The 26124-nt window shown below is 51.1% G+C and overlaps 1 protein-coding gene across 2 annotated transcripts in view; it reads left to right on the forward strand.

Annotated features, from left to right (window-relative positions):
• Tmem266 (transmembrane protein 266) overlaps positions 1 to 26124 on the forward strand; it is a 105434-nt gene that overhangs the window by 58271 nt on the left and 21039 nt on the right. For both annotated transcript variants that reach the window (XM_055621726.1, XM_055621727.1), the window contains exons 4-7: positions 9396 to 9550; positions 12301 to 12374; positions 24499 to 24555; positions 25606 to 25744. In XM_055621726.1, coding sequence (XP_055477701.1) covers positions 9396 to 9550; positions 12301 to 12374; positions 24499 to 24555; positions 25606 to 25744 — 425 coding nt within the window. The remainder of the gene's footprint in view (positions 1 to 9395; positions 9551 to 12300; positions 12375 to 24498; positions 24556 to 25605; positions 25745 to 26124) is intronic.

Consider the following 26124-nt stretch of genomic DNA (forward strand, 5'->3'; position numbering starts at 1 on the left):
AAAAGAAAACCCACCTCAAACTCACTGGCCTCTAGAACGTGGGATCCAGAGCTAAGGCAGCTCTGAGGCTGACCCAGAGGGCTCACTGGTGTCTGCAAGGGCCAGATTCCTCTTCTCACTGCTGTTGACAGTACTGGCTTCATCCTGATGCCAAAAGTGGCTTCATTTCGGCACAAGGGCTGCCTGTGGTAGCCATGCATTCTCCTTTGTATCCAACAAGCAAGAACAGTGGCCCATAATTAGCTTGAGAACAACATAAACCCTCCCCAGAAGCCTCCAGCAGTTCTTGCCTAATGTCTCATGGGCTAGAATTGAGTCACATGGCAAAGGATGAGGGGATATCCAGAGGCTGGTTGGACCTGTCTTTCGAATGGTAAATTGCTATGTAGATGTGGGAGACTCACCCACAGGTCCACCACAGCTAAGAGAGCCAGGTTCAGGCTGGCAATCTGGCTCGGCAGCAAGGGTACCTACTGCAGACCTGACAACCTGCATTTGATCCCCAGAATCCACACAGTTGAAAGAGAGAACTGACTATGCCAAGTTGGCCTCTGACCTTCACATATGCCCAGTGTCACCTACGTGCTTGAACACACTCTTTCACACAGAGAAATAAAAAATATTTGAAGGGAGAGCTAATTCCCATTCATAACTGCACTCATAGGCAGGAGAGGCGTAGAAGAAGCAAGGGTCTCAAATATGTTTAAGACCAACAGCCTATTTCTGCCAGAATTCCAGAGTCAGAGGAAAATAGCATAATGGGGCAGAGAGATATTTTTTGAGATGTCAGGTTGGAAAAAGACAGACCCAATATAGCAAACACCTAAATAAGGACTGAAATAATTTTAGACATGACAGCAAGCAATTGCTCGGGGCAAAGAGAAGGGAGGATAGGGGCCTATCGAGCCACGGTCCCAAAATAGCCTCTTTGCAGAATACCTTACGAGGCATCTCCAGAAACCTCCTGTCCCTCCATGCTCCCACAGCCCCTCCGTCATGTTGTCATTGATTAGGAAAGCAACAAATTCACAGATATACAATTTGTAAGCAAAATGCTCACTTGCTCCCACTTCACAGCTCGCAGGTAGGTGCACACAGCCTTGGACTCCACTCTTTCCACCTCCAACCCCAGCTCTGGGCCAGGAAGTTCCCTCTAGCAAGGACTGGGGTAGAGGGCACACTGACAGAATAAAGGAATGGCTTAAATGGCCGAGTGAGCGAGTGAATAAATGGGCAGCACTATGATAAAATGACATGGGAAAACCCCGGTCCCCTGGAGAGTGGTGTGAGCTGACCTACGTGGAGTTGAGGAAGAGCGAAGAAAGGGGGTGGGGAACAGCACTAGGATTCCCATGCCCACAGGTCAAAGCCGAGCTGTAGCCAGTATACCTCCAAGCTCCGTTGGTGGCTCCACCCTCTCCACAAAGTCAGCCTAAAAGAAAAATTGGATTTGCCTCAGAGCATGACAAATTTATGTAGTAAGAATTTCAAAGTGTGGGGCTGCAGAGATAGCTCAGAGGTGAAGAGCACTGGCTGGTCTTCCAAAGGTCCTGAGTTCAATTCCCAGCAACCACATGGTGGCACATAGCCATCTATAGTGAAATCTGGTGTCCTCTTCTGGAATACAAGAAGAATGCTATATAAATAATAAATAAAACTTAAAAAAATTAGAAGCATCCAGGGTTAACAGGCATGTCCACCTACTATGACAGTGCAGGTATGAAGCCTGGTAGTTCCGTGTCATATGACTTGTGGAAGGATGGGGAGACAGAAGAGAAGGAAGGGAAGAGAAAGGTTGAGATGCGTTAAAGTACTACCTCCCTCTGGCGTGCTGGGTGTCCTTGTTCACCCTGAGCGCCTCAGACTTTCACAAGGATTCTCTAGCAACTATCAAATAGAGCTTTAGTTAAGATACAAAATGTATTGATCACAGGCAATATCATTTCGCTGTAGTCCAGGAGGCCCTCATTTTTAATTGACTCAGCAATCAGTTCACAGATACATTATTAAAATGTTCACCATCCCCATTTGCTCACAACATACATGGTGTACAGCCTTGGGGGACCACTAGATGGCAGCAGAGTGCCTCTGGTGGTCAAGGGTGGGACTGGGCACCTGAGCTCAGCCTGGAGGGAGGCTGGGTGCAGAAAGCAAAGGGAACCAGGGTTTATGGTGTCCAACATGAGAGACCCAGACAAATGTGGAGGCATCCAGGAACCAGAGAGAAGAAAAGAAAGGCCAAAGAGAAGAAAGGTGAACATGGCCAACTCAGAATTTGCCAAACTCCTGTCAACCCAGAGGGACAGGACAGGGGAGAGGATACGGTGCCTGAGACTGTAGCTAGTTTCTTCCCACTGGGTCAGGGAGTTGACCTTACCCATGAGCACCCGTTGCAAAGGCTAGTGCAGAGATGTTCTCAGACCTGTGGCCAGGTCACAGATCTGAGGGGTCTCTGGGTAGAAGGGAGCCCTTAAACTAACAGCACCCTACTCCCTTCTCTGGGTCAACTTGAAGGCCTTGCCACGAGTTGGGACCACTTTGACTATACCTGTCACAAATATGTGGGTCATGTCCTTAAGTCCCCTAAGCAGGGACAGAGGTCAGAGGGGTCAAGCAAGTTGCCAAGCAGGATAGCCTCTGCCTCCCCGCCCTCTGTTCTTGCCATTGCATCATTCATTCTCCCAGAGTTGGTACTTCTGAGGACTCAAGGGATATAAGATTTTGGGACAGACACAGGTTAGCCTCCGGTGGGCCCAGCCGTACACAGCCTCCTGTCTTCTCCCAGGGCCGTGGAGCTAACCTTTAGCTCAGAAGGCAGAACTGCAGCTGCCCACCTAGAAACTGAAATGTACTCATTTCCCCAAAGGTCTTTGTGAGAAGCCTCTCCCGGCCAGCCTGAGAGTCGGCGTGGGTCCACACTGTGTGTGCTGCCACGGGCGACTCCACCAACCCCCTCAGGTCTTCAGTTTAAAGGGCATATCTGTGGGCACTGGCTTGACAGTTCTCACAGGACAGGATGGTGTCTCTTTGGAAAAGTCATGCTTAGCTGTGCTCATCTCTTCCGTTGCTTTGTCTCTGGAGTGGTCTAGGGCTGGGAGCCCACTGCGAGTCAGAGTTAATTTACAAGGTTCTAGGCCCTGTGGAGATGAAGGCTCCCTTCCCCTCCTGGGCCCAATACTCTGCACAGTGCCTAGATATGGAATGCTATGTATTCTACCACCTCTCAGAAGCAGATAACCTATCTGGAAATGCATGTATAGAAACCATCACTGTCCTGACACGGGCTAGCTTCATGGATGCTAGTTTCAATATTTCAGATACACCCCCCCTCCAGTATCTCTTGCAAAGGCAAGCATCCCATTTTTAGGATTAACAAACTAAGACGCAAAACACTGGACTCAAGACTTAGTCAACATGGCTGGGATTAAAGGTATGTGCCACCACTGCCTGGTGCACAGAGCATGCGTTAACATTTTAAGTGCCTAGAACAGTACCTGGTGCCTAGAGCATAGCATGTATGTGTCTGTTAAGCCAACAAAAATGAAGCATAGATTAAGAAGAGAGTTGGATTTCTGTTAACCCCCTGGCTTTCTCTGACCGGGTTCTAGCTATCCAATGAATACAGTAGAGAAAAACAAAGGGGTGACCCAGACATGTTGCTGACTGTCAAAGCCACCATCAGGTCGAGTGGCTTCCACAGCACAGTGATCAGGATCATAGAAACAGATGTGGGCCAGCCCAGGGCTCCTTAAACTTTTCCCACTCAGGGCAAAGGACAAAGAACCCATTATACAACCAAAAGGCACACAGGGATATAAACTAGATATACAAATCAAACATTTACTGATAATAGGTCATAAAGGAATCTATTTAAACTAGTCCTCTGGTATATATATAGTTTCCTACTGAAGACTAAACCAAATTTGCATAGTGAGATGAACGTGCCCGTTCATGTTTACAGAAAGAACTAAATCATGACTGAATCTTTGGTGCTCTGGTGTAGAGCATCTTCAACAATATTTTGATTTTTTTAAATTTCCAATGTTGAGACCATCACCTCACATAAATAAATAGCAAAAATTACATGTATGTTTCAAATCATTGGAGAGTCTTTCCTGATCCTAAGCTAAAATTCCTTTAATGATTTTTATTCCTGTAAAAGTATGTAGACTATGTAGACCAAGCTGGCCTCAGACTCTCGGGGGTCTGTTTGCCTCTGCTCTTGGATGCTGGGCCTTTAGCAAATTTAAAATGAACTTTGTCAGCATCTTAACAAGCAATTTTAAAAACCAGACATTCTAATATAGTGTGATCTAAATGTACACTAATTTAATATGTCCTGAGGAAAGACGGTAGAAAAATAAAAATACTAGGCGTTTCTATTTCCCACAGTGAAACCGCTATGTTTCGTAAGAGCAGAGAGCTTTGCACATAGAATAGAAACCCTGCAATTCATAACCTCTGGTTGTCTCAGCTCTGAGCCAAGGTGTCAGAGGTGCCCATTGGTATTTCGTCGCATGACAGCATGTGTTCAGATCCAAAGCTACAGTGAGGTTGGGTGATGCCTGAAACGCCTCTGATTCCTTACGTGTTTGCTAGTTTCAACCCAGTACCACCTGCCCAGGAGCGGTACCACACACAGTGGGCTACTCTTCATTAATCAAGACAGTGCCCCTCCAAATTTGCCTACAGGCAGTATGACGGAGACATTTTTCTCAATTAAGGTTCCCTCTTTTAAGAAGCTGAGTGTGGGGGTGGGGGATGGACCACCCAGGTCTCCCTTGGTGGTCCTCCTTGAGAGTCAAGGAGTCTCTGTGTCTGCTGAAACCTTATACACCAGGTTGTGGTTTTATGCATATGTAGGGCCTACGGCCTTTATTGTCATCAGTCATCGGAGAGTTCTGCTCCAGGAAAGCCTCCAAGCCACTGGTGAAGAAGACCTCCTACCGGCCAGAGATGGGGTAGGAAAAGCCTGATGCACCAGGCTTCACCTCAGCTGCTTCTAGACTCATTCTGACCTCCCCTCAGTTCTGCTCTTTGGGAACTTGATGGATAGCGACCTAAATGGGCAACTAACAAGGTCTTCTGGCCTGGTCCCCCCAGGGAAATCAGCCTTCGGTCATCTCCACTGCCTGTGGAGTACCTTTCAGAACGGCTAGAGTGTCCCCACCATCTCCACAGGCCCTTTCCAGGAGAACAAATTACAGTTTCTTTTGTTGCCCATCCCAAATTCTCCCTTCCACAGCCTGAGCACGCAGCGGATTGTGGGGTAGAAGAGGCTTGGCCCTGGGGGAGCAGAAGAAGCTGAGGCCTGACTGGTCCGTACAACATGGCCTACTTCACCTTTAGGATGGGGCTGTTTCAGTGCCAAGCTTGGGAACACTGCGTGACAGAGCAGAGGCCGGATCCTGCCTGCCTGCCTGCCTTCCAGGCCGCTTCTGTGGCCTTACTTCCCATAAAAGAGCCTTTGGGGATTTGCCAAAGTTCGTTTGCATATTCTAGAATCTATTCTCTCAATGTTACCCAAACAACGAAGACTATAAAGCGCACAGGCACTCACCTGCTCTCCACCCCCGGACTCCTCCGAGGCCTCAGGCGGGGTGCCGGAACTTCTCTGGAATACCACCCCCATGCAGGCCCATCTGTTGGTGTGCACGATTTGGGCAGCTCAAGCCGAAGCCGCCCCAGAGCTGCCCCTGCCTTGTGGAGCGCGTGTTGGAAAATAGGGACAAGCCTGCCCTCCGGTGGCGAATCTAGGGATATCACCACCCCGGGGCTTTGATGGGCTGAGGCCTCCAGAAAGCTGTTTTTCCCAGTCTGTGCCCAGGCTTCAGCCCAGTCGGTCTCGGGATCTTTAGTTAACCGCGCTAAACCGTGCAGGAATCTTTAGAAATGGGAACAACTTCTTCCTTTTGCCACGAACACACTCTCCCTAAGCCAGCTCCTGGCTCACGCCTGAGGAGAATGTTATTAGTACCCAGGCAGGCCTGTTTGTCTTTCTCCCAGAGACCTGATGGCGCTGCTCTTAACTTTCTCGAACATTTGACATTGCTAAAAGTCCTTCCCAGGGAGGGACATAAACAGTGTCAACCCTCCTGAGGTCCTAACTACAAAAGCAAGCAGCTTCCCTGCAGAGCTCACTCCAGGAAACAAGTTGATTGGGCTTACTTAGAGAGAATGGGAGGTGTCCGCAGGGGTGTGGGTGCTTCTCCCTGAAAAGGTGGAACCTTTGAATTGCCAAGTCTTTACCCTCTCCTAGCCTCCCTCCACTGAATATATATAATATACACATATGTACCTATATATGTTCTAACCCTGTGCAGTTATGGCAGAGTTGCATACAGCAGCTGGTAGGGAGTCCTGAATGGTCAAGTGAAGGTCCCAGGTCCTTCCCTCCCTCTCATGAGGGGGTATAAACAGTCAAGAATGTCCTCTGGGATAGTCCTTTTCAAGTTACTTGAAGAGGTAGGGGTCGTCAGGCTCGGGATGATCCTGAATACCTGGTCTCAAACGTCTGCTCAACTCTTCACCATCCTGCGTCCTTCCTTTCCGAGCTCTGGGTCTTCCCTGAGGTGAAATGACCTTGTAGCACATGATAGCTGGCTTGACTTCCTCTCCCACTACAATGTAACGGTTTTGCTGACTTGGGACACAGGGCCATGCTGGGGGCACAGCATTATTTGACATCCAGATCTGTCCCTGCCTCCTTTCTGAGTCCCTCCATCTGCCCGAGCCTTCCCTTGCTTGAGAAGGAACAGCAGGCTCCCAGAATGCAGCTCACAGGCATCAGATGTCCAAGGTAGGAGGTGGCCCAGTGCCCAGCTGATTCCACTGACCATGAGGGCGAGGCCTCCTGTTCACCACTGGGCATCACCCAGCGCCAACAGTTTTCCCAGCTGCCTGCTTTATTTATAGCTTCCAAAGGCGCTTGACTCCCATTTCAAGTGACAATGAAATGGCACCAGTATTAGCGGTCACTAACAGTGGCTATTATGGGGCTGGAGCTGAGGTGCTTAGTGGCCGGGAGAAGAATGCATGCCGTTGGAAGACCACAGGTTGGGAAAGGCACTGCACAGATTTCCCAGAAGGGCCAGGTTGAAAGCTGCACGCCAACTGTGGGGTGTAAACGGTGCAAAAAGGGCCAAGCAGAAGGGGAAATAGGAGTGGCATGTGGGAAAAGAAGTGAGGAGCAGGAAAGTCAGGAGGGGAAGGGGCAGTATGACAAATTGACTTAGCTCTTTGTGGTTTCTGTTAGAAGAGTGTCAACACTCTTCTCATTTTAAGTTTTACCTGTGAAGGGGCCACAAACATCACTTACTGGTCTTTGTGACCCTGCCCCCACTGGGCTTCAGACTCCTGTTTTCTATTTGTCTCTTAAAGAGAAGCACTCTCTTCTAGCCCAGCTGGCCCCCTCCTGTCTCACCCTGTCCCTTTGGCTTTGTAGGAACTCATGTCAGTCTTCCCCTATCCAAACCGATCTGCTAAGCTTCCTCCATCACCTGCTGAGATCTTCAAGCTTCTGTTTCTGGGATCTGCTTCCCGACTCTGGAGATGATGACATCTGTTCTTGGTGTGACCACTGAGCCAAGGACAGAGACCATCACTCATTCCCAGAGCTGTTAGAAAGCACCCAGAGCAATGTAGGCCAGCCCCGTTTTCTCTCAGGTTTCTTCAAGGCTCTCACCTCTGCCGTTCAAGCTTCTTCTGTACGAATATGAGGGAAAAGTCACCTTCTGAAAGTGTCTGCATCATTCTTTCAGAGATAGCTAAAAAGCAGAGCTGTCTCCCCAGCCCTCTGGCCCCTGAGTCTTCTGGAGGAAGACACTGGTCCTCCCCGCAGCAGGCTGCAGCAGGCTGACTCCCTCTGGATGGGAAGAATGTGGTGATGGCCAAGCATTTGGGCCATCATCATCACCACCACCATCATCATCACCACCACCACCACCATCATCACCATCATCATCATCATCCTCATCATCACCACCACCACCATCATCACCATCATCATCATCATCATCATCATCATCATCATCATCATCACCACCACCATGTCATTTCAGCCACATTGTGCTTTCAGGTTAGATACAGTCTTTCATTTAGCTTTCGACAACTCTACAAGTTAAAACAATACTAGTCTTTCATTTCCAAGAGGGGAGCTGGAATCCCAAAGTGACCTGGTGTCTTTGCACATGATCTCAGGGCAGTGGGCCACACCCCAAAGTAAAGACTTCCCTGGCTTGTCTCAGCCCCTTTAGGATGCGGACTTCTACCTAGAACCAGATGGGCAGGCAGGAATGGGTCCTAACCAACCAACGCGGTGAGGTTTGATTACAGCGCTCCGGCCTCAAAGGGAGAGGATCTAGTACCCAAAAGGCTCAGCTGTTCTGAACTCCTGTGACCTCATGCACACTCCCAATCTACTCAGGAGAGTCTGTCTCAGGGGCCTCATCTCCCCAATAAATGTCTCCCGAAAGTTGGTCCATACAGAGTGCGAGTCCCTGTGATGCTCTGACAAAAGGCAGCCCCGGCCTGAGCAGCTTGGTAAACCCAGATGGCATCCCTGTGGCGCACAGTGGGGCATGGCAGTGTAGTAAAGGCGCTAGAGTAGCCCACAAACAAATGGCCGTTTAACTTTGACTCAGATTTCCCCAGCCTTACCCAATGGCAGCCATCTGTTTTGCTACGTAACGCTTGTCAACACCCTGTAACACCAATGTTCAGAGAATCTGTTCCGATAAGCGGGGATCCAAGCCAAGTCTCTCTTTTATAGCTGAAAAAAAAATCTAATTCCATCCACTGAGGGCTTCAGCATATTTTCTGAGTGCAAACAGATTTCCCCAGATGCCAGCGCACGGGCTAGGTTCTGAGATACATAGAAACGTAATGACAACAGCCTGTCTTGTATGGCCCGTGCCGCCGAGGCAAGTTTGACTCACCTGTGGGGTGTGAGTTTCACAGCCATCTTCAAGCTGAGAAGCCTGAATCCCAGAGAGTTCCTGTAAGGTCCTGGAGCCGACCTGTACTCACAGCTGTGTCCCCTAATAAGATTGTTCTACTATTTATGATTCTCGCCCCCCCCCCCCTTTTCCGTGGCCTCTTGAATAAGACTATCCTCTCAGGAAGCCCGGCTGTGGATGGAGCTTAGTGGAGAGCTTGCTTAGCATACTTAACAAGGCCCTCTCTCCCGTCCCCAGCATCAGGAAGCCCAGGCCGAGGGCAGCCAGGCTGTTGGTTTGAGGCAAGGCTGGGGCAAGGACTGTCCCTCAGCCCCTCAGGCCCTCCGCCCCTCAGGCCCTCACCCTTCAGGCCCTCAGCCCCTCAGGCCCTCACCCCTCAGGCCCTTAGGCCCTCAGCCCCTCAGCCCCTCAGCCCTCTTCTTGCTTTTGTCCCTACAGGTCTAACTGGCTGAAGCCGTGCTGTGGGAAGAGAGCAGCCGTATGGCAGGTATTTTTGCTCAGTGCGAGTCTCAACAGTTTCCTGGTAGCCTGTGTAATATTGGTGGTGGTTCTCCTGACTCTGGAACTTCTGATAGATATGAAGCTCCTCCAGTGTGAGTAGCAAGAGAGATCCATACACAAACACATATGTCAATATTCACTGTGCATCTGCATCCCTCGGGGGTCCCCGGCCCAGCCCGTGCCGCTGCAGGCTGCTGGCCCCACGGTCGCCCAGGGGGATTGCTGCCGGGGAGGGAACACATTTGGCAGCTTCTCTGTCCCCATCGACATCACTTTGTCCTCTTCTGTCCAGCGTGGCCACTTCTCCCCTCCCCCCCAGCATTCCATGATCAGGAACTGATGAGACCAAAATAGAAGTTGGGGACCCCATATATACATCATTGTTCTCATTTGGAATTTTCCAGGCTGAATTTCTTTTTTTCTGGCTTAACCAGAGTTCTACTTTGGGAAGTCGATCACCTGTAGTAACTAGACAGCAGCCACGGTACTCATGTATGTACCAGTCTGAAGTGAGGTTGCATCCTTTACATGTGTCCTGGATGGCTTTGAAAATGCTTTTCTGCACACACACCTCTAACCCTGCCAGGAACTATGTGGTGCACAAGACTGATAGGACAGGACCCCATTTTACAGACAAAGCCGACAAATTGAAGTCCACGGGAATTCGAGACTTAACCTAGCGCAGAGAAACAGACCGGCAGACTCCAAGCCTCCAGGTTGTCCAGCTGCTTGGCCACTTTCCTTACTTGTGGGGTTCCTTCTGGCCTCATGATGGTGGCGGGTTGGCGCATGTGACACCAGCAGAATGGACACCTTCTAGTGGACTGTGGCAGCATGGCTGTCAGGGCGAAGGCCTGCTTTCTGTCTCCACTCTTGGAAACCCCTGCTTTGTATACCAAGGAGCCAGAGGCCCAAGTGTCTGGTCCTTGGCTGTGGATGAGCATATAGCTTATGGAAAAGTCTCCTCCCCCCCCCCAAACACCTTTCTTGATTCAAGTACAGATACTTTAAAAGTGGAACTACTCGATACAGAGAACTTTCATTTTCCACCATCGACAGAATCCGGGAGAAGAGGTTCAGCCGCCCCCAAACCCATTTTGTCCTCTTTTTTTCTCAAATGCCCCCAAATCCTTCACTGAATCTCCTGTGCTGAGGGGTTGTCTCGGCTCCTCCAAGACACGCCAGCCTTGTTTGCTCTCTGGGAGAGCAGAGAACTGCTTTTGTCTGATAAGCCTAGTTGGGTTTTATGTAGCCGCTGGCCCCTTGGTTCCAATTAAAGTATCTTCCAGCATGAAGTGCTCAGTCCTGGTTTTACACTCAGCCTGGCTTCAATTAAACCATGCTGTAGGCTTCCCCCGCACTTGGCTAGACTTCTGTGCTTTATGAGACCTGACCAGAATGGCGGCCTTCTTTCCCTGTGGTGGATTGGACTGGGGCTCTCCCCTTCTCAGGTTGTGACGAGGCATTGGGTAGACCTGAGAACCCAGCCAACACTGGAATTTTGCTTAAAATTAAGTATCCAGGAGATTGATTTTGGTGGGAGATCCGATAGCAGCCCATAAAAGGCATCTTAAATTCCATAAAATGCACAATCCGAGATTTATTGCTCTTCTAAAGCAAACCGTAAAAAAAGACACAAGAATTCATTTGAGAAATAATGGAGAGAGATTTTTATGTTTCCAAAATCATCTGAGGTCTTTTCAGAGTCACACAGGCCTCAGCCTCTCTGTTCCCACTGGTACCCATGTGGCTCAGAATGGGGATGAATTCGCGGTGTCTCTGGGGCTCATCCCTTGATGGTCATACAGACCCTGAGCCAGGGGACCTGAGTGTCTGTCTCCTGGAACACACTATTGCAATCTTCTTCCTCTTGGATTTGCTTGAAGACCTCACTTTTATCCACTCGCAGGACTCAGAGATTCTAGAACACTGGGAAAGCCAGCCCGATCCAATCCAATAAAGATATCTTTCTTTGACCCCAGGGGAACTTGAAACAGGCCCTATAGGGAGTCCACGTAGCCTGTGTACTGTAACATCCCTTAATTCCCCTGACTCATTCAGAGAATTTCCTTTAGAGACCACTCTGCTCTCTTTCTACCAGAATCACCCCACCTTTGTCCTGGATCCTGGCACCTTGCTTTTAGCCTCACTAGCACATAAACCATGACCTGCGAGTGCTTGGAGGCAGTTTGTGGTTTTCTGTCCTTTAGAAGGGCCTTCAAGGATGGCTGGCTAGCTGAGGACGGGGTAAGACGCCATCAGTGCCAGCTGCAGGTACTTCAGTGGGCCCCAGGCCTCGTGTTCTGTGGCTGCCGCTCATCATCCCCTCCCTCCCGCTGGCGGGAGCTCCCACCATCTTTCCAAAGCACGCTGCTGTCACCTCTAACCCCACTCCAGCAAGTTCAGAATGGAAGGACAGAGAGGCTTGCCCAGGGCCCCACACAAAGTACCGTGAGCTGTGGAGACAGTGTGCTGGGGATCTCGAAGCTATCCACTCCAGTCCACAACTTGGCTGTGGCCCATGACCCCTTCTTCCATGCATCTGGCTAGGGCACAAAGGACAAAATAGCAGTGAGCAGGAGAAATCAAGAGCTGGCCTTTGAGGAGGAGGCGGCGAGGAGGCAGCTGCTTGAGAGACAGGCATTTGGGTGACGGTGCTCTCCCACCACCCCCACACACCACTGGGTACAGTTGCCCTTCCTCTCTGACCCAGTTTCTAACAGATCTAAAGGTACCTACAAACACCCAGGGTCCCCAGAGGTCTGCGTTCCTGCCGCACGGACCCCTAGACTGATGCGTTCAAGTCCTCGCTCCTAAACCTGCCTCACTGTGTTCATTGCAGTTTCCAGTGCATTCCAGTTTGCTGGTGTCATTCACTGGATCAGTCTGGTCATACTGTCTGTGTTCTTCTCAGAGGTAGGTAAAGATTCGGGCCCTGAAATCTCCTCTTTGGGGTGACTCGTTCCCAGGAAACCCAGGCTTCATTTCACTACGCAGTTTCCTAGTGTCAGGCCCTCTGCTATCCCCGAGGCTGAGTTTCACCACAAGATATGGCACAAGGAATGTTCACAGATGCGTACGTGCAGCATGGTGGCCAACCCAGCTGGAGAGATGTGTCTCCGAACAGGCAGCCTCTGTTCAGAATCCAGAATCTATGCAGGCGTTATCCGGTGAAGTCGGGGTGACGGATCTGTGTGGGTGAGACTGCATGATGTAGCTGAAGAATGGAAGTTGTTTGGGTGGCCAGTGAGGAGTATTCAGGAGACAAGGCCCAAGAGAACCTGAGGCAGAAGCAATTAGGATTTGCTTGCCTCGGGGCCAAGGCCTAGAATACAGACTCAGGGCTGGGCAGTGTACTTAACCAGGTCCTGTGGAAGGATGCAGTCCCTGGCTGGCAGGTGTCCCCAGGACAACAGAGGGCCGGCCGTGTTTCCAAAGTGGTGCCTCAGGCAGAGGCTTCCTGGTGCTTCTGGAGTTGGTGAAGTACACATCTGGAAAGCTAACAGGAATCTCCTAGACCCTGGGTTTAGCGTGTGAGCAGAAAAGACCTGCATGGCCACTGGGTAACTTGACAAACCTTGAGACCAAGGCATCCCTTGATTTTACACAGGGAGTGAAGGACACCTCTTTTGAGCAGTTCCCATGCCGCTGGTGATCCTGTGGCCTGTGTCTGTGGGACATTGGTTTGCACCTGCTTCACATGGGGCTTCCTGGAAGGCTGGGAAAGGCTGAGAGCTTCATGGGGAACCAGTTCTTTCTAATAGAGCCAAGGAATGACCAGGTCAGCTAGCCCCTTGTCCTCTCCACCCAGATGTTCCCTCCCCTGCCACCACAGGTACACGTCTGTCCACAAAGAGCGCCAGCAGGCTCTTTCAATGAAAGAAAACACAAGTAAGGTACAGAGCTTGTTGGGAACACAGAGGCACGGGTGCATGCACGGCTGCTAGTATGCTGGAGGCAGGGAGCACAGCACAGACTCAGAGGGAGGAGGTGGCCAGAAAGGAGGGTCAGCATGGGTGAGTCTAGAGAGAGAGAGATTTTCTGTTGTGGTCCAAGAACTCAAGAAGCCAGAATCCCAGGGCCTTCTCTGGCCTCGCCAATAGTTCTGCTGTCTCTCTCTCCCCTAAAAAGAAGAGGAAGTCTGGGGCCTCAGCTTTCGAGTTCGGAATGCTGAGTCTGGGTAGGGCTGGGTCGGCAGCATGCATTCTAAGCACGGAACCTTGCCTCCCCTTGGCCCTGACTCCTGTAGCTCATGGCCAGTGAGCTCGACCTGTAGCCGAGACAACTCCTGAAGATCCCAAGCTTGAATTCCCAGGACATTTCCTAACTAGCTTGCTGAGGTCGCTGGTGGTGGTCAGGTACCCAGAAAAGGCTGATCAGTAGACTGGGATCTCAATAGGGTGCAGCTGTGCCTGGCCCCTCTTCTCTGCGTGGGATTCCCTCCTGCAAATTCCTGGGCCAGCGCCAGATGTCTCCTTGATGCAAGCCTTGGAAAATGTGCCCGTGCCTATGACTGCCAACAAAAATGTTTAATCAGTTGCTGTGCCTCTTCCCTCTAGCCCTCTGCTTTGGTTTTATTGGCTTTTGCAGAATTTATTGCCCAGCGTTAATTTGGCATCCCCTTCCTGTCGCTGCCAGAGACAAACCACCTGAAACAGACAAGCTCCTGTGTGCAGCAATAGCAGCCTCAGAGGCCCGACAGCCAGCCCCCTCAGTGGGGAAGGGGCTGGGGCTTCCCACAGACTCCGCTTTCTCTGAAGGGCCTGTGGGGATGGGGAGAAGGGCTAGCCCCTTGCCTTGGACCTTGTCATAGGTGGGGAGGATGGAACGGAGCGAGGCTATCAAAACAGCCGTGAAAACTGTCCCCTGTGCCATCTGCCCAGCTTGAATGAGGGGCTGTGCGCAGTCCCTCTTGTTGAGGGACCCTGGCTAGCGAGGGTGGGCTTCTGTAGACCCACAGAACACCAGGAAACCTTGGGGCCAGCAAGCCCTCAGATGTCTTTATAGCACAGGATTGGTGAATATGAGCCATTTGTGCCCTCACAATGACTGGGGTACCCCTAACAGAAAGAGCCAGAGAGCCCAGCATCCCTCAGCAGCGTATCAGGCCTGCATGTTTCCCTGCCAAAATGCTAGTGCGGTCCTTATGAAAACCCACACAGGGCCTGGGTGCAGGTTAGTTAGGGGTCACCTAACATACCCAGGGCCCTGGGATTGAATTCCACACTCCATGAGCCAGGTGTGGTAGTGATGCCTGCAATCCCGCACTCAGGAGGTGCAGGCAAAAATAAGCAGAAGTCAAACTAATCTTCTGCTACATAGGAAGTTCAAGGAACAGCCCAGGATCTATGTGACCTTGTCTCAAAATACATACATACATACATACATACATACATACATACATACATACATACATACATGAGAAGGGCATCCCAAGGTTATGACAGTAATGCTCAAATCTGGACAGAGCTCTCTGGGCTTCTAACCTGCCTCTTGTCATCGCCCTCAAAGGTTTCTGGCATTAGCAAGTTGGGAAGGAACCAGGAATCTCGGTGAAAGACCAGGGACGACCAGCCCTCTCTCCTAGTCTGGCACAAATAGAAATGTCCCTAGATCTGGCCCCTTTTTTCTCTGGCACATACCCAGGAGGGTCTCTTGAGAGGTCATGGCAAGCCGTCCCTGGCTAGCAAGAGGGCTGTGTTACTCAGGCCAAGTTCCACAAGGGTGAGCCACCAAGGGCTGCTGCCGCTCCAGGGCCCTCTGCCTATTTCTGAGTATTGTTCCATCCCGAGTTTCCACTGAGCCTTAGGGAAGGGTGGCAGCCATGTTACAGTTATGAAGCTGAGACCTGGAGGGATGGAGAAAACCCACCAGGGAAAGTCAGATACAGGCCTCTGGGTGTATTTTCAACATCTGAGTTCTGAGGCTGCTTCGGGAAGTTGGACCACTTCGTCCTGGGCTGGCCTCACAGGACAGAGCTAGGACACGATTGTGAGTCTGGCTTGAGCCCAGTTCAAGGACATCTGTTCAACTAGGCCACACTTTAAACAGTCAATTGGGGCCTTCTAGAATAATCAGGAGTGAGTGCCCTTAAGCAGAGTAGGGTGCTGTCCCAACAGGGGCCCAAGGAGAGAGTGTGCCCACGCGGCTTCCTGGGCCAGCCTTGTGGTGCCTGGTCATAGTCACCATGTTCCCACGTGACCTTGGACACCAAGAATAAGCAGTCTTTAGAATCAAAATGAGGATTGTGCAAACAGGTTTCCCAAGCCCAGCCTGCCCTCGGTGGAGACCAGGCCCAGCTGGCCATTTGGAGGTAGAGGCCCACTGCTCCTCTTCCTGTGCTTGCAATAGCTCTTGGGGCCTCCTGAGCTCCAGCTCAGGGAGAAGAGATTACAACAGGCCAGTGGATGGGGCCTCAAGGAGACAGCTGTGCAGTGGCCGCTGTGGCTGCTTCCCCCACTGAGCCTGGAATTCACCAACTCAGCTGGTCTAGGCTGGCTAGCAAAACCCCAGGGATCCTCTGGTTTCTGCCTCCCCAGTCCTACAAGAACAATACCACACCAGGTATTACATGGGTGGTAGGGATATAAGCATTTGCTGGCTGATCCGGCTCTCATGTGAATAATCTAACTCTTCCAAGTATACAATTTGGTACATACACAAAATGCAGCTGGTGCCTCCAGCTAATTCCAAAGCAGTTTCACTCCCAAACAAGACCCCGTACCTATTAGCAGGCATTCCCAAGCCCCAGCCCAAATCTACTCTTTATCTCTGTGAATGTTTCCTGTAATCAGAATCATGTACTATCACGTGTCTGTCTGGCTTCTGTCACTGAGCTGCATGTTTAAGGGATTGGTCCATGCTATGGTGTGGGGCAGGACTCTGTTCCCTTTTCTGTCTAATACTCTTTCGTATGGGTATAGCGCATCAGTCATCAGCTTTTACAAAACTTACATTTTTTTAAGGGGAGGAGTGTGTGCCTCTGAATCAGTTCTCTCCACCACGCGTAGGTCTTGGGGTTTGAACTCAGGTTGTCAGGTTTGTAGAAAGGGCCTTTGGCTGCTGCGCCATTTTACTAGCCCCAGGCAGGTGTCTTCTGACGTCAGCTGTAGGAGCACCTCTCTGACAGCAGCCTCTAGTGATTTTGGACCCTCAAGGGATCCCTCTTCTGCCCATGCTTTGTCTCCAGAGGGCCCCAGCGCCTCAGTTACCAGATAGGGTGAGAGTATGTGGTGATGAAGATCGAGTTTGCTTACTCTAGCTGTCTGTGTGAGGATTCGATCAGCCACTAAGACATTGTGTGACCTTGGACAAACCACTGCCCGACTCTGAACATTGTTTCATGAGCTTCAACCTAGGAAACTGGCCCAGAATATGGGTTGCCTTCCTGACCTTACCAGAGGGGAGGCCACTGCTCGGAGTTTAGGGTAGAGACTGTCTTCTCTTACCCTCTCCATGTTCCATACTGACGTGGGAGAATCAGGCTCTGGACCTGGCCCCTGTGGCCACCACAGCCTGTGTGCCTCTCTCTAGTGCCCGCCTGCCTGTGTAGAGCAGACAGCACCCTTGAAAGGCTCAGCCAGATGAACCATGGAGATGCCATGAGCAGCTCTTAGGTTCTGAGGCTCTCGAGGGCCTGCCTTGATTCTAGATATCTCTAGAAAATTTCCATCCTGCCTTCATGCTATGCCCTGCACTGGATTAGTAATAATAACTATATTTATGTATTATATAATAACTATATTATTATTGTTATTTCTTCTGTGCCCTCATGGGCACAGAAATGGGATGAAAGCCCTATTCTGTTCCACTGTCTCCCCTCATTTTCTGGCACAGAGCTGGGCATGTGGCCCCAACCACTGAAGGAATGAATCTGTTAAATACGTTTCTGAGAAACTAGTCTTCATTTCCACTTTATGATTTGCCGTGACCTTGACAATGACCCTTTTGGAGCCGGCAGTCAAATGTGAAGATAATTGTTCTAAGCAAGCTGCTGGCTGCTGGCTGTTCACAGGGTAACTCATATTCAGCAGAAGTCTCCAGTCACAAAGATGGCCAACTCACCAGGTGTCTGGGCCATGTGTTAAAACAGTGGAAGGGTCTATGCTGTGCAGCACAGACTGAATGTCCGTCCGTCCGTCCATCCTGTATCTCTGAGGCTAGAAATAAAGCTAGGTGTAGAGAGCTGCACAGCCTTCTCTTAGGAAAACATCCTTGCTGCCCTGACCCTAGAAACAAATGGGGCCTGACATTTGGCCATTGGGGTTATGTTAAGAAGGGGCTGGAAGGCCGTGGAACAGGCAACCTTGATTACTGCTTGTGCCTCATTTGCACCCAGTGGTCCCATTATCTGAATAGTCTGATATAGAAAAATTGGTTTACTGTTTATAAGAATGATGTTATGTATGTATCAGTTTTTAAACATTAACATGCCAAAATAAGAAGCCAAACCCATAGTCTATCAACCACAGATAACCACTGCTATTTTCATCCATGCCCAGTGGCCCTTCTCCCTCCCGCCTCAAGAGACATGAACTCGAGTCCTGATTGGCTCACATGAGGGACCTGCTAAATAACTGTTCTTTGTAAACCTGAGAACAGGCTCCCAGATCCAGCCCCTGACCCTGCCCTGCGCACTCCAGACTGCCGAGCTAGCCAGTGTTCCCGCGGGTTTCCTCGCCCTGTGCACTCAGGTTCTGACTCTGTCACACTGATGGATCACTTGCCATTTCCGTATCAGCTCTGCGGATTTAGGGGAAGAGGCCTTGTAGCTGTAGCTGAGAGGGTTGGCTTTCCTCTCAGGTTCTTTGCTGCAGTGGGACGATTTTCAGCGACACAGGGGTTGTATCACCTCCATTGTCTTGCCAGGCAATTTTTAGGTGCATTAGGTAAATTCAAACATGTATTCTCAGTATAAGACCCAAGTAGAAATGCCCCGGTTAACATGGAGCATGTTTGCCTGGTTTTATGTACTTAATCAAATAATGTGTATGAACACACCCTATCTTACTGACATCTCAGAAGCCCTTTTATTCTTTAGGAAATATCACCTTTTTGACTTGTACACCTGTGCATGCCCACCCACGTGTGCACAGGTGCGTGTGCGCGCGCACATTTGTGCACACAGAGGCGCCAGAGGACAGCCTTGGGGCAGTTGTTCTGTATAGGCAGTCCACCTTGTTCTTTTGAAACAAGGTCTCACAGTGGCCAGGGACTTACCAGCTAGGCTGGCTGGCCCATGTACCCAGGATCTGCTTGTCTCCACGTCCCCAACACGGAGATTACAAACGCCATGCCTGGCTCCTGAGAACTGAACTCAAGCTTCCCAGATTGCGCATCAGGCATTTTACTGAGCTCTTCCCCGTCCTTATTCTCATCTTTATTTCAAAAGGAAAGACGCAGTTTGGAGAACAGTGCAGAGCTTTTATCTGCCAGTAACAGCCAGCAACTCACGCCATGACAGTCAAGCAGTGCCAAAACCATGCCTGCCATTCTTTTGGTCTGCGGGCTTGTAGGAGAACTGAATTCACTGCTGTTTCCTTTTTCTTCAAGTGTGTGTGTGTGTTTTAATATACCAAAGCATTTTAAAACACAATATAGTGATGCCTAGTAAAGAAATCAAGACCAGAGACACTAAAATAGAAAAAAGATTCTGAGTTGAGGGATCTTTTATAAATTCACTAGGAAACCTGTTTATCTGAAATTGCTATGATTTAATGACTATTTGTCAGGCTGTCACGAACCAGATGATTCCTGCTGTTCCATGTATTCCATTCACAGAGACCAGATTTACACAACTGAAATGTTAACCCAAATGCTAAGTCAGGATTTTTCGTTCGAATGCTGGCATTGGCGAGGGAGAGGGTACAGGCTTGGAGGGACCCATGCCTTGTAGCTAGTGAGCATTGCTGGGGCAGAGAGGTCATGATGACGCTTTGAGGACAGGGTCGGAAATGGAGGATGACAGGTAGGGAATTTGAAGAGCAGTTAGGAGGATGATTGAAAGGGAGTAAGACTCTGAACCCGAAAGGCAGTGGTCAGAATGGAGAGTTAACCAGAGCCAGCGGATGGATGGAGAGGGTGGACAGGAAGGGTAAGGTGCAGGGACAGGAAGTAGAGAGCTCCAAGGGCCTGGCTTACTTGGAGGGGCCAGGGATGCCCCCTTGCTGCTCTTGCACTGATAATCAGGAGACATGTCCAGACCGGAGACAGAGTCAGGGCTTCAGAGAACCAGGAGTGGAGAAAGCCAAGGGTGCAGGGACTGAGCCAACAGCCCAGGGAGACAGTTTTGGTGTGGGCGGAGGAAACCTGCAAATGTAGCTGAGAAAATGTAGCCAAGGAAATGGAAGGAAAGCCCAGCATGGGGGAGGGGTAGGAGGGGCAGAAGGGGGTTGTCCTGGAAACAGTGCCTTTTCAGCAGGGCAATTGCTAGCACCACAGACTGCCTGTCAACATGAGCCAAACAAGACCTCCAGGGCTCTAGCATCAGGGACTCACTGGGAACTCTGGGAGTAGGGACAGGGATTTCACAGCAGCATTGGGCTGAAGACAAGTTGCCACAGTTTCGCTTTTGCCTGGGAAGAAGGGGTGGGACATCAGTGGATCATTTACTTTTTAGGCTTCAAAGTGTTTACATGTTGGAAGTTCTGGAAGTAAGCCTTGCTCATTCTCTGTTTAGCAAGGTCTGGGACAGTGCTCCAGGCATTGGGAGTGCTCCATCAATGTCAGACCCTTAACTGGCAGACACACCCACTGGCCCTTGAACTTACCCGGTAGCCTTGAACACATCACTTTAAAGTACCTGGGAGACTAATGCCAGAATGAGCCAGCGTGAGGACAGTGAAGTCAGCTGGAGCTCAGGGGCCCTGCCAGTGTCAGCTACTGTGGTTGGGGCTACACCCTTTGGACCCTGGGATGAGGTGGTCTCCTGGGTCACCAGCCCTATCGCTACAGACAGTGGTGTGTCCTTGTGACCCTTCTCAAAAGATACTTGTCACTTCATAGACTTTTTTGTTTTGTTTCTAGAGTTTCTCTCTGTGTAGCCCTGGCAGTCCTGGAACCCACTCTGTAGACCAGGCTGGCCTCGAACTCACAGAAATCCACCTGCCCAAGTGCTGGAATTAGCACCTGGCACTTTGAAGACTTTTTATTTTATGTGTTGAAGACTTTTTATTTTATGTGTATGTCTCTTGAGTTTGGTTTTGTGCACCTGAGTGCAGTGCCCATGGAGGCCAGAAGAGGGCATCCATTCTACTGGAGTTGGAGTTGTAATGGAGTTATTGGAGCTGCCTAACTCAGCTCCTCTGGAAGAGCAGTATGTGCTCTTAGTCACCGAGTCATCTCTCCAGCCTCGGAATGCTCCTTTAAGAAAGCTCGACTGACATTTTCTTCCCCTTCTGAGGGTTTCCCACTGTCTTAGGGTTCTCAAGAGGAACAGCACTGATAGGATGAACACACACACACACACACACACACACACACACACACTCACCAGGATTTTTTAGAGTTGCTTACAGGCTGTGGTCTGGTTAGTCCAACAATAGCTGTCCCCAGTGGAAAGTCCAATAATCCAATAGCGGTTCGGTTCCCAAGGCTAGATGTCTTAGCCAGTCTTCAATATAGGCTGGCATTCCGACAAAGTAGGCTCTAATAGAAGGAAGGAATAACTTAGCATCAGGACAGATAAACTCGCCAGTGAGAGCAAGGGCAAGCAGGCAGAAAGCAGAAGTTTCCTGCTTCCATGCAACCTTATGTGAGCCGTTACCAGAAGGTGGGGCCCAGATTTAGGGCGGGTCTTCCCACCTCAAATGATCCAATAAAGAGAATCTCTCCCAGGTGCCAGCTGCTTAGGTTTTAGCTAATTCCAGGTGGGATCAGGGTGGCAGGCAGCACACCCACATTCCTTTTTATTGCTGTGCAGCTGGACCCTGATCCAGGGTTTCCTCTCCCTGCTGTCACTTAACATTTAACCCCAAGGAAAACTTGTCCAAGACCCACAACCCCCAAGGCTCCTCTCCAGCTCAGAGATCCAGGTACCACTCTCTCCCAGCCCCACCGGCTGAAGCACTGCTGGCCATGGGCTGGGGACTGGGGTCGCCCCACTCTGCTCAGACAGCATTGGCCAGGAGTCTCCCTCTGCCAGGAGGAGTGCCTCTTTTCAAAGGTGCACGAAGCCAACGTACAATCCTCCTCTACCCACTATGATCCCCAAACTGCTCTTGGCAAAGAGGCTGACTCCCCAGTGGGAGGGTCTCACGCACAGACAGGGGCAGACAGCCTCTGCCACTTGAAGCAACACTGAGGACTCTGGCCCTCTCTTTCTGCTGCCTCGTGGAAGTCAGCTTTTCCTCCTGTGGGATGAGTGAGCTGGGCTTGATGGAGAAAAGGAGAGTCGGGAGAAGGGTCTAGGGGCCAGAAGATCTACCTGCCACCTCAGCCTCAGTGCCTGCACCCATCATATGGAGGGGAGTTAAAACCTAATAATGCATCATCTTGATGTGTGGCCAAGACTCTGCCCTGCCGTGCTGATCATGAGGGCAGCCAGCCTGGAATGAAGGGGACTGACAACCCTCGGCCCCACTGGGACTGTGTCTACTGGGGCTCTGCAGCACCCTGCCTAAGCAGCACGGTATAGGCCTTGCACCCACAGTCTAGTCTCCTGGGTCTCCCTGGGAGTCCAGGAATCTGATGTTCTAAACAAACGCCCCAGATGCTGCAGAAATGGCGTCACCGCACAATGAGAACCATATCCTCGGAGATATAGGATGTGGTAGGTCTTGGAGGTGGTGAGACAGGTCCTTTGGTCCATGCAATGCGAGTTTTCAGCGCAGATATTTGCAGAGGGAGGGACGCTACAGGACATCAGCCAGCAGGCGGGCTATTGGGGAGCTGGGTTCACACTCTGGCTTTGACCTGAACTGGAAGCAGCTAACTTGAGGTCATTGCTTGCCCAAGTGTGTCCTGAGCCCTTCTCAAAGCTGTCCTTTTGAGTTTCTGCTAGCCTAGGAAAACAAGGCACCCAGTTAGTGGTCTGGAACTGAGGGCAGAGTTAGCAGTCAGGTGTGCAACTGAGCCACCAACGAGGTCATGCAGGAGGCTGGTGCCCAAACTGCTTCTCCGGTACCATAGTGGTCTGCAAAGATAGATGCCCACATCCTTCCCGGTGAATCAGGGCCCTAGAAGCTGTTGCCTGCCCTCTTCTCCCCTGCCCTCTCAGCAGGCCTGGCCACGCCCTTCTCTACCTCCTTAACCTGCATTCTATAGCTTTTCAGCTAAGACAACCCTTACCGAATTTTACTTTGAGACAGGGTCTCACTGTGCAGCCCTAGCTGGTCTGAAATTCACTACGAAGCAGAGCAAACTGGCCTCAAATTCACAGAGACCCACCTGCCTCAGCTTTCCGAGAGCTGGGACTAAAGGTGTGCGCCATGTCCCCAGCCTTGCTTTTGAAGAACTATGGCATTTCTCATGTGAGGCTCCTGAGGAGTGAAAATCGTGGACACAGAGAGTGGAATGGAGGTGGTCAGGGACTGGGGAACATGGCGTGACTGTGGAATAGTGCAGATCTCATTTGGCTCTTGTGCAAAGATGGAGACTGCCACACGTGAGCATGTTAACTCAGGAGCGGTGTGCACTAAAAGGCGCAAAATGGTGTGGTGTTTCACAGCGCCCCTTTAAGAGGCAGAACTCTGGCAACAGCAGCCATCCCAGGGAGCATGTTCGGCTCAGGCCATTTCCTTTCTCCAGCCTGGACCTTTTTTTTGCTGGGGAAGCCCCAGAAGCTGAGGGTGGGTGTGGATAGTATAACTTTTTAAAGGAGAAAAGTACCAAATTCCAAGCCTAGCACAGTAGATGGGAACGGCAGCAAGAAAAGGAGCCAGGAAGCCTGTGGCCTTCCTACCCAGCTTGAGTGCGCTGTGTGGGGAGGGGCGCCTCTGGCCCAGGCAGCAGCTTCAGCTTGGTTGCCGTTGCTGCCCGGGGCCTGGGACAGCTTCTTTAGCCTCTTGGTTAGATGAGACTCCAGTATGGGGAGTGGCACAGCACGTGGCTCTGGGTTGGCAGAACCCGGATGGTAGGCGTTACTCCCATCAACCTAAAACCTCGTCCTCCAACTCAACCTCTCCGGCATAAAAGCGGTGCCCAGAGGAGACATTTGAATTGGTCAAAGACACAGTCAGCCATTGTTGGGTGTGACCTTAAGAGATCTGGAGGGGACCACCCAGAGCTCTTCCTACCCCCTACAGTCAGGGCTGGAAGAACAGGTTTGGCGGAGCAGGGAATGAAGGCAGGGGCTCGGAACTGGGGATGACCCCACAGGCTTCCACTTCTCCTCTTCTCCCCTCTTCACTTAAAGAAGGTACCATCATGCCTGCACACCTACATTCTAGAAGAGGGAGAGGGGGGAGTGAGCAGAGCCAAGTCTACTTAAGGGCACGGCCCCCAAATTGTCCACGATGCATCAGGGATCGGCCAGAACTTAGTCACCTCCCCCACACCCTACATCCAGTATCATGCCCCTCCAGCCCCAAGCACAAGGAGAGCTAGGAAATGTAGCTCTGTGGCCATGCTGAAGACTCAGGGCAGGACAGAGAGCTCTGGAGAGAAGCACCCTTTGCCACGATGGGTGGCACAGGGGAGAGTCTGCAAATGTGTACGTGGAGGGGCAAAAGGGGAAAGAGGATGCCAATGAGGGATGCAGGGTCTTGAGTACCACCCTCTCCAAGGGATTTGGAGTGAATTCTGTCCATGCTGAAAGGATTTCAGTAAACCTGGCATAAGGGGGACCGAGGGGGCAGTGCGTAGGTGGAGGGGCTGGGCCTGAGGACAAATGGACCACAGAAGGCAAGGCCACCGCCGTCCTGGAACTGGGCTCTTATATTGGGGGTGGGGAGGCTGTGCAGACTGAGGACCTCACAGAGCATGGGAACAACTTTATTTATTATTGAGCGTGGAAACAGGGTTCCAGATCTGAGCTCTGGAACCTTCTTTGGCGAGAGAACAATAATTCTTTTTTTCTTTTCTTTTTCAAACTTGCCCCCAGACTGTTCTACGGATTGTGGTGCTGGGAATCTGGGATTACATCGAAAACAAAATAGAGGTATGAACAGTTTCTGCCCCCATGTCCTAGAGGCCAGGAAAGGTCTCATCTACACAGAGCCCACTCTGGCCAGCATGCACTTGACCACAGGGGTGCCACCTGGGTGGGGTGGGAGGAAGTGGAGGCTGGGAGGGAGCAAACCCAGGCGTTTTCCAATCGCAGGATTGTCTTTAAAACTTAGCTTGAGATTCACAAAACATATACAGCTAAAGCTGAACCAATCTGAAAGCCTTTGAGATGTATTTTAAAACAAATAAATCTACTCTAAATCACCCCGTGGTGGTGAACTAGTCACAGGAGCTGGCACTCTTCTGGTGTCCACTCTGGGTGGATACCTGGCTGTCCTGGGTGTCCCCTCTGCTCCAGGAAGTTGGGCTGGGTCATGAGGGAGGTCGCTACAGTGCTGGACTCCAGGCTGCTGCCAGTGAGTTGTGCAGGGGTCCGAGGACAGGTTAAGCTTAGGTATCTGGTGTCTGCTGCATTTTCCTTCCTCTCCTCTCTGTATTTCACCCGCTTCGGGCCCAAACTGGGAGCCTACACAGAGGGCCTGGCTTCAGAAAGGCTCACACAAGGCCTGTCTCCGGCGAGCACAGAGAAAGTCAGAAGCCAAGGCTTAATCATGTGGCCTACCTCCCTCCTCTCCTTGCTCCGCCCTCCTCTTGTGAGGTGATACCTTGGGCCTGGACTCTTGACATGCACACACAGAGAGTTCTCTGTGGCTGTCAGCTCCCACCCTGTCTGTGAAGGATTCCCCTCAGTGTCTGCCCAGGGTCTAGGACATGGGATACAGGCCTGGAGGAGGGCTGAGGATGCAGGCCTGGAGGAGGGCTGAGGCTGTGAGGAGTGCAAAGAATACTTGACCATGTCCAGGAAGAGGAGGAGGAGGTGGGGCCGCCTCAGAGAGAGTAACAGCAGGCAGCCGGAGAGGGCATGAACATCTGGTAGGCTCAGGCTACCTCCAGAAGGTGACCTGCAGCAGTGGCCTTGCTGGCTGCTGTCCATCCTGACACACAGCCTGACCTGGGACACTGAAGTCCACCCCTCCCTCAGGTGTTTGATGGGGCAGTGATCATCTTGTCCTTGGCCCCAATGGTGGCGTCCACCGTGGCTAACGGACCCAGGAGCCCCTGGGATGCCATCAGCCTCATCATCATGTTCCGAATATGGCGGGTGAAGAGGGTCATTGATGGTGAGTATCCTCAGAGAGGGTAAGGAGGCAGAGGATGTAGCTGTCTGCCCACTTGAGACAGGAGGACTCAGAGCGCTACAGTCCATGGTGGGGGGGGGGGGCACACACAGGATTGGGAAAGCCACGTCCACCCTGCCCCCTCAGCATGCTGCTCCGAAGCTACCCGCACAGTCACGGTCCGCACTAACACATGAGCACCCTGATTCCCATCCCATGCAACTATTTACCTGGGAGTTTGGGGGTTTTGTTTGTTTTGTTTTTGAGACACAGTCTCAAGATGTAGCCTTGGCTGTCCTGGAACGTGCTGTGTAGACCAGGCTGGCCCTCAGCTCAGAGAGATCCACTTGCCTCTGCCTCCCGAGTGAGTGCTGGGATTAAAG

This window comes from Psammomys obesus, unplaced genomic scaffold, assembly GCF_907164565.1.
Source record: "Psammomys obesus unplaced genomic scaffold, mPsaObe1.curated_primary_1811, whole genome shotgun sequence".
In the NCBI taxonomy this organism is placed as follows: Eukaryota; Metazoa; Chordata; class Mammalia; order Rodentia; family Muridae; genus Psammomys; species Psammomys obesus.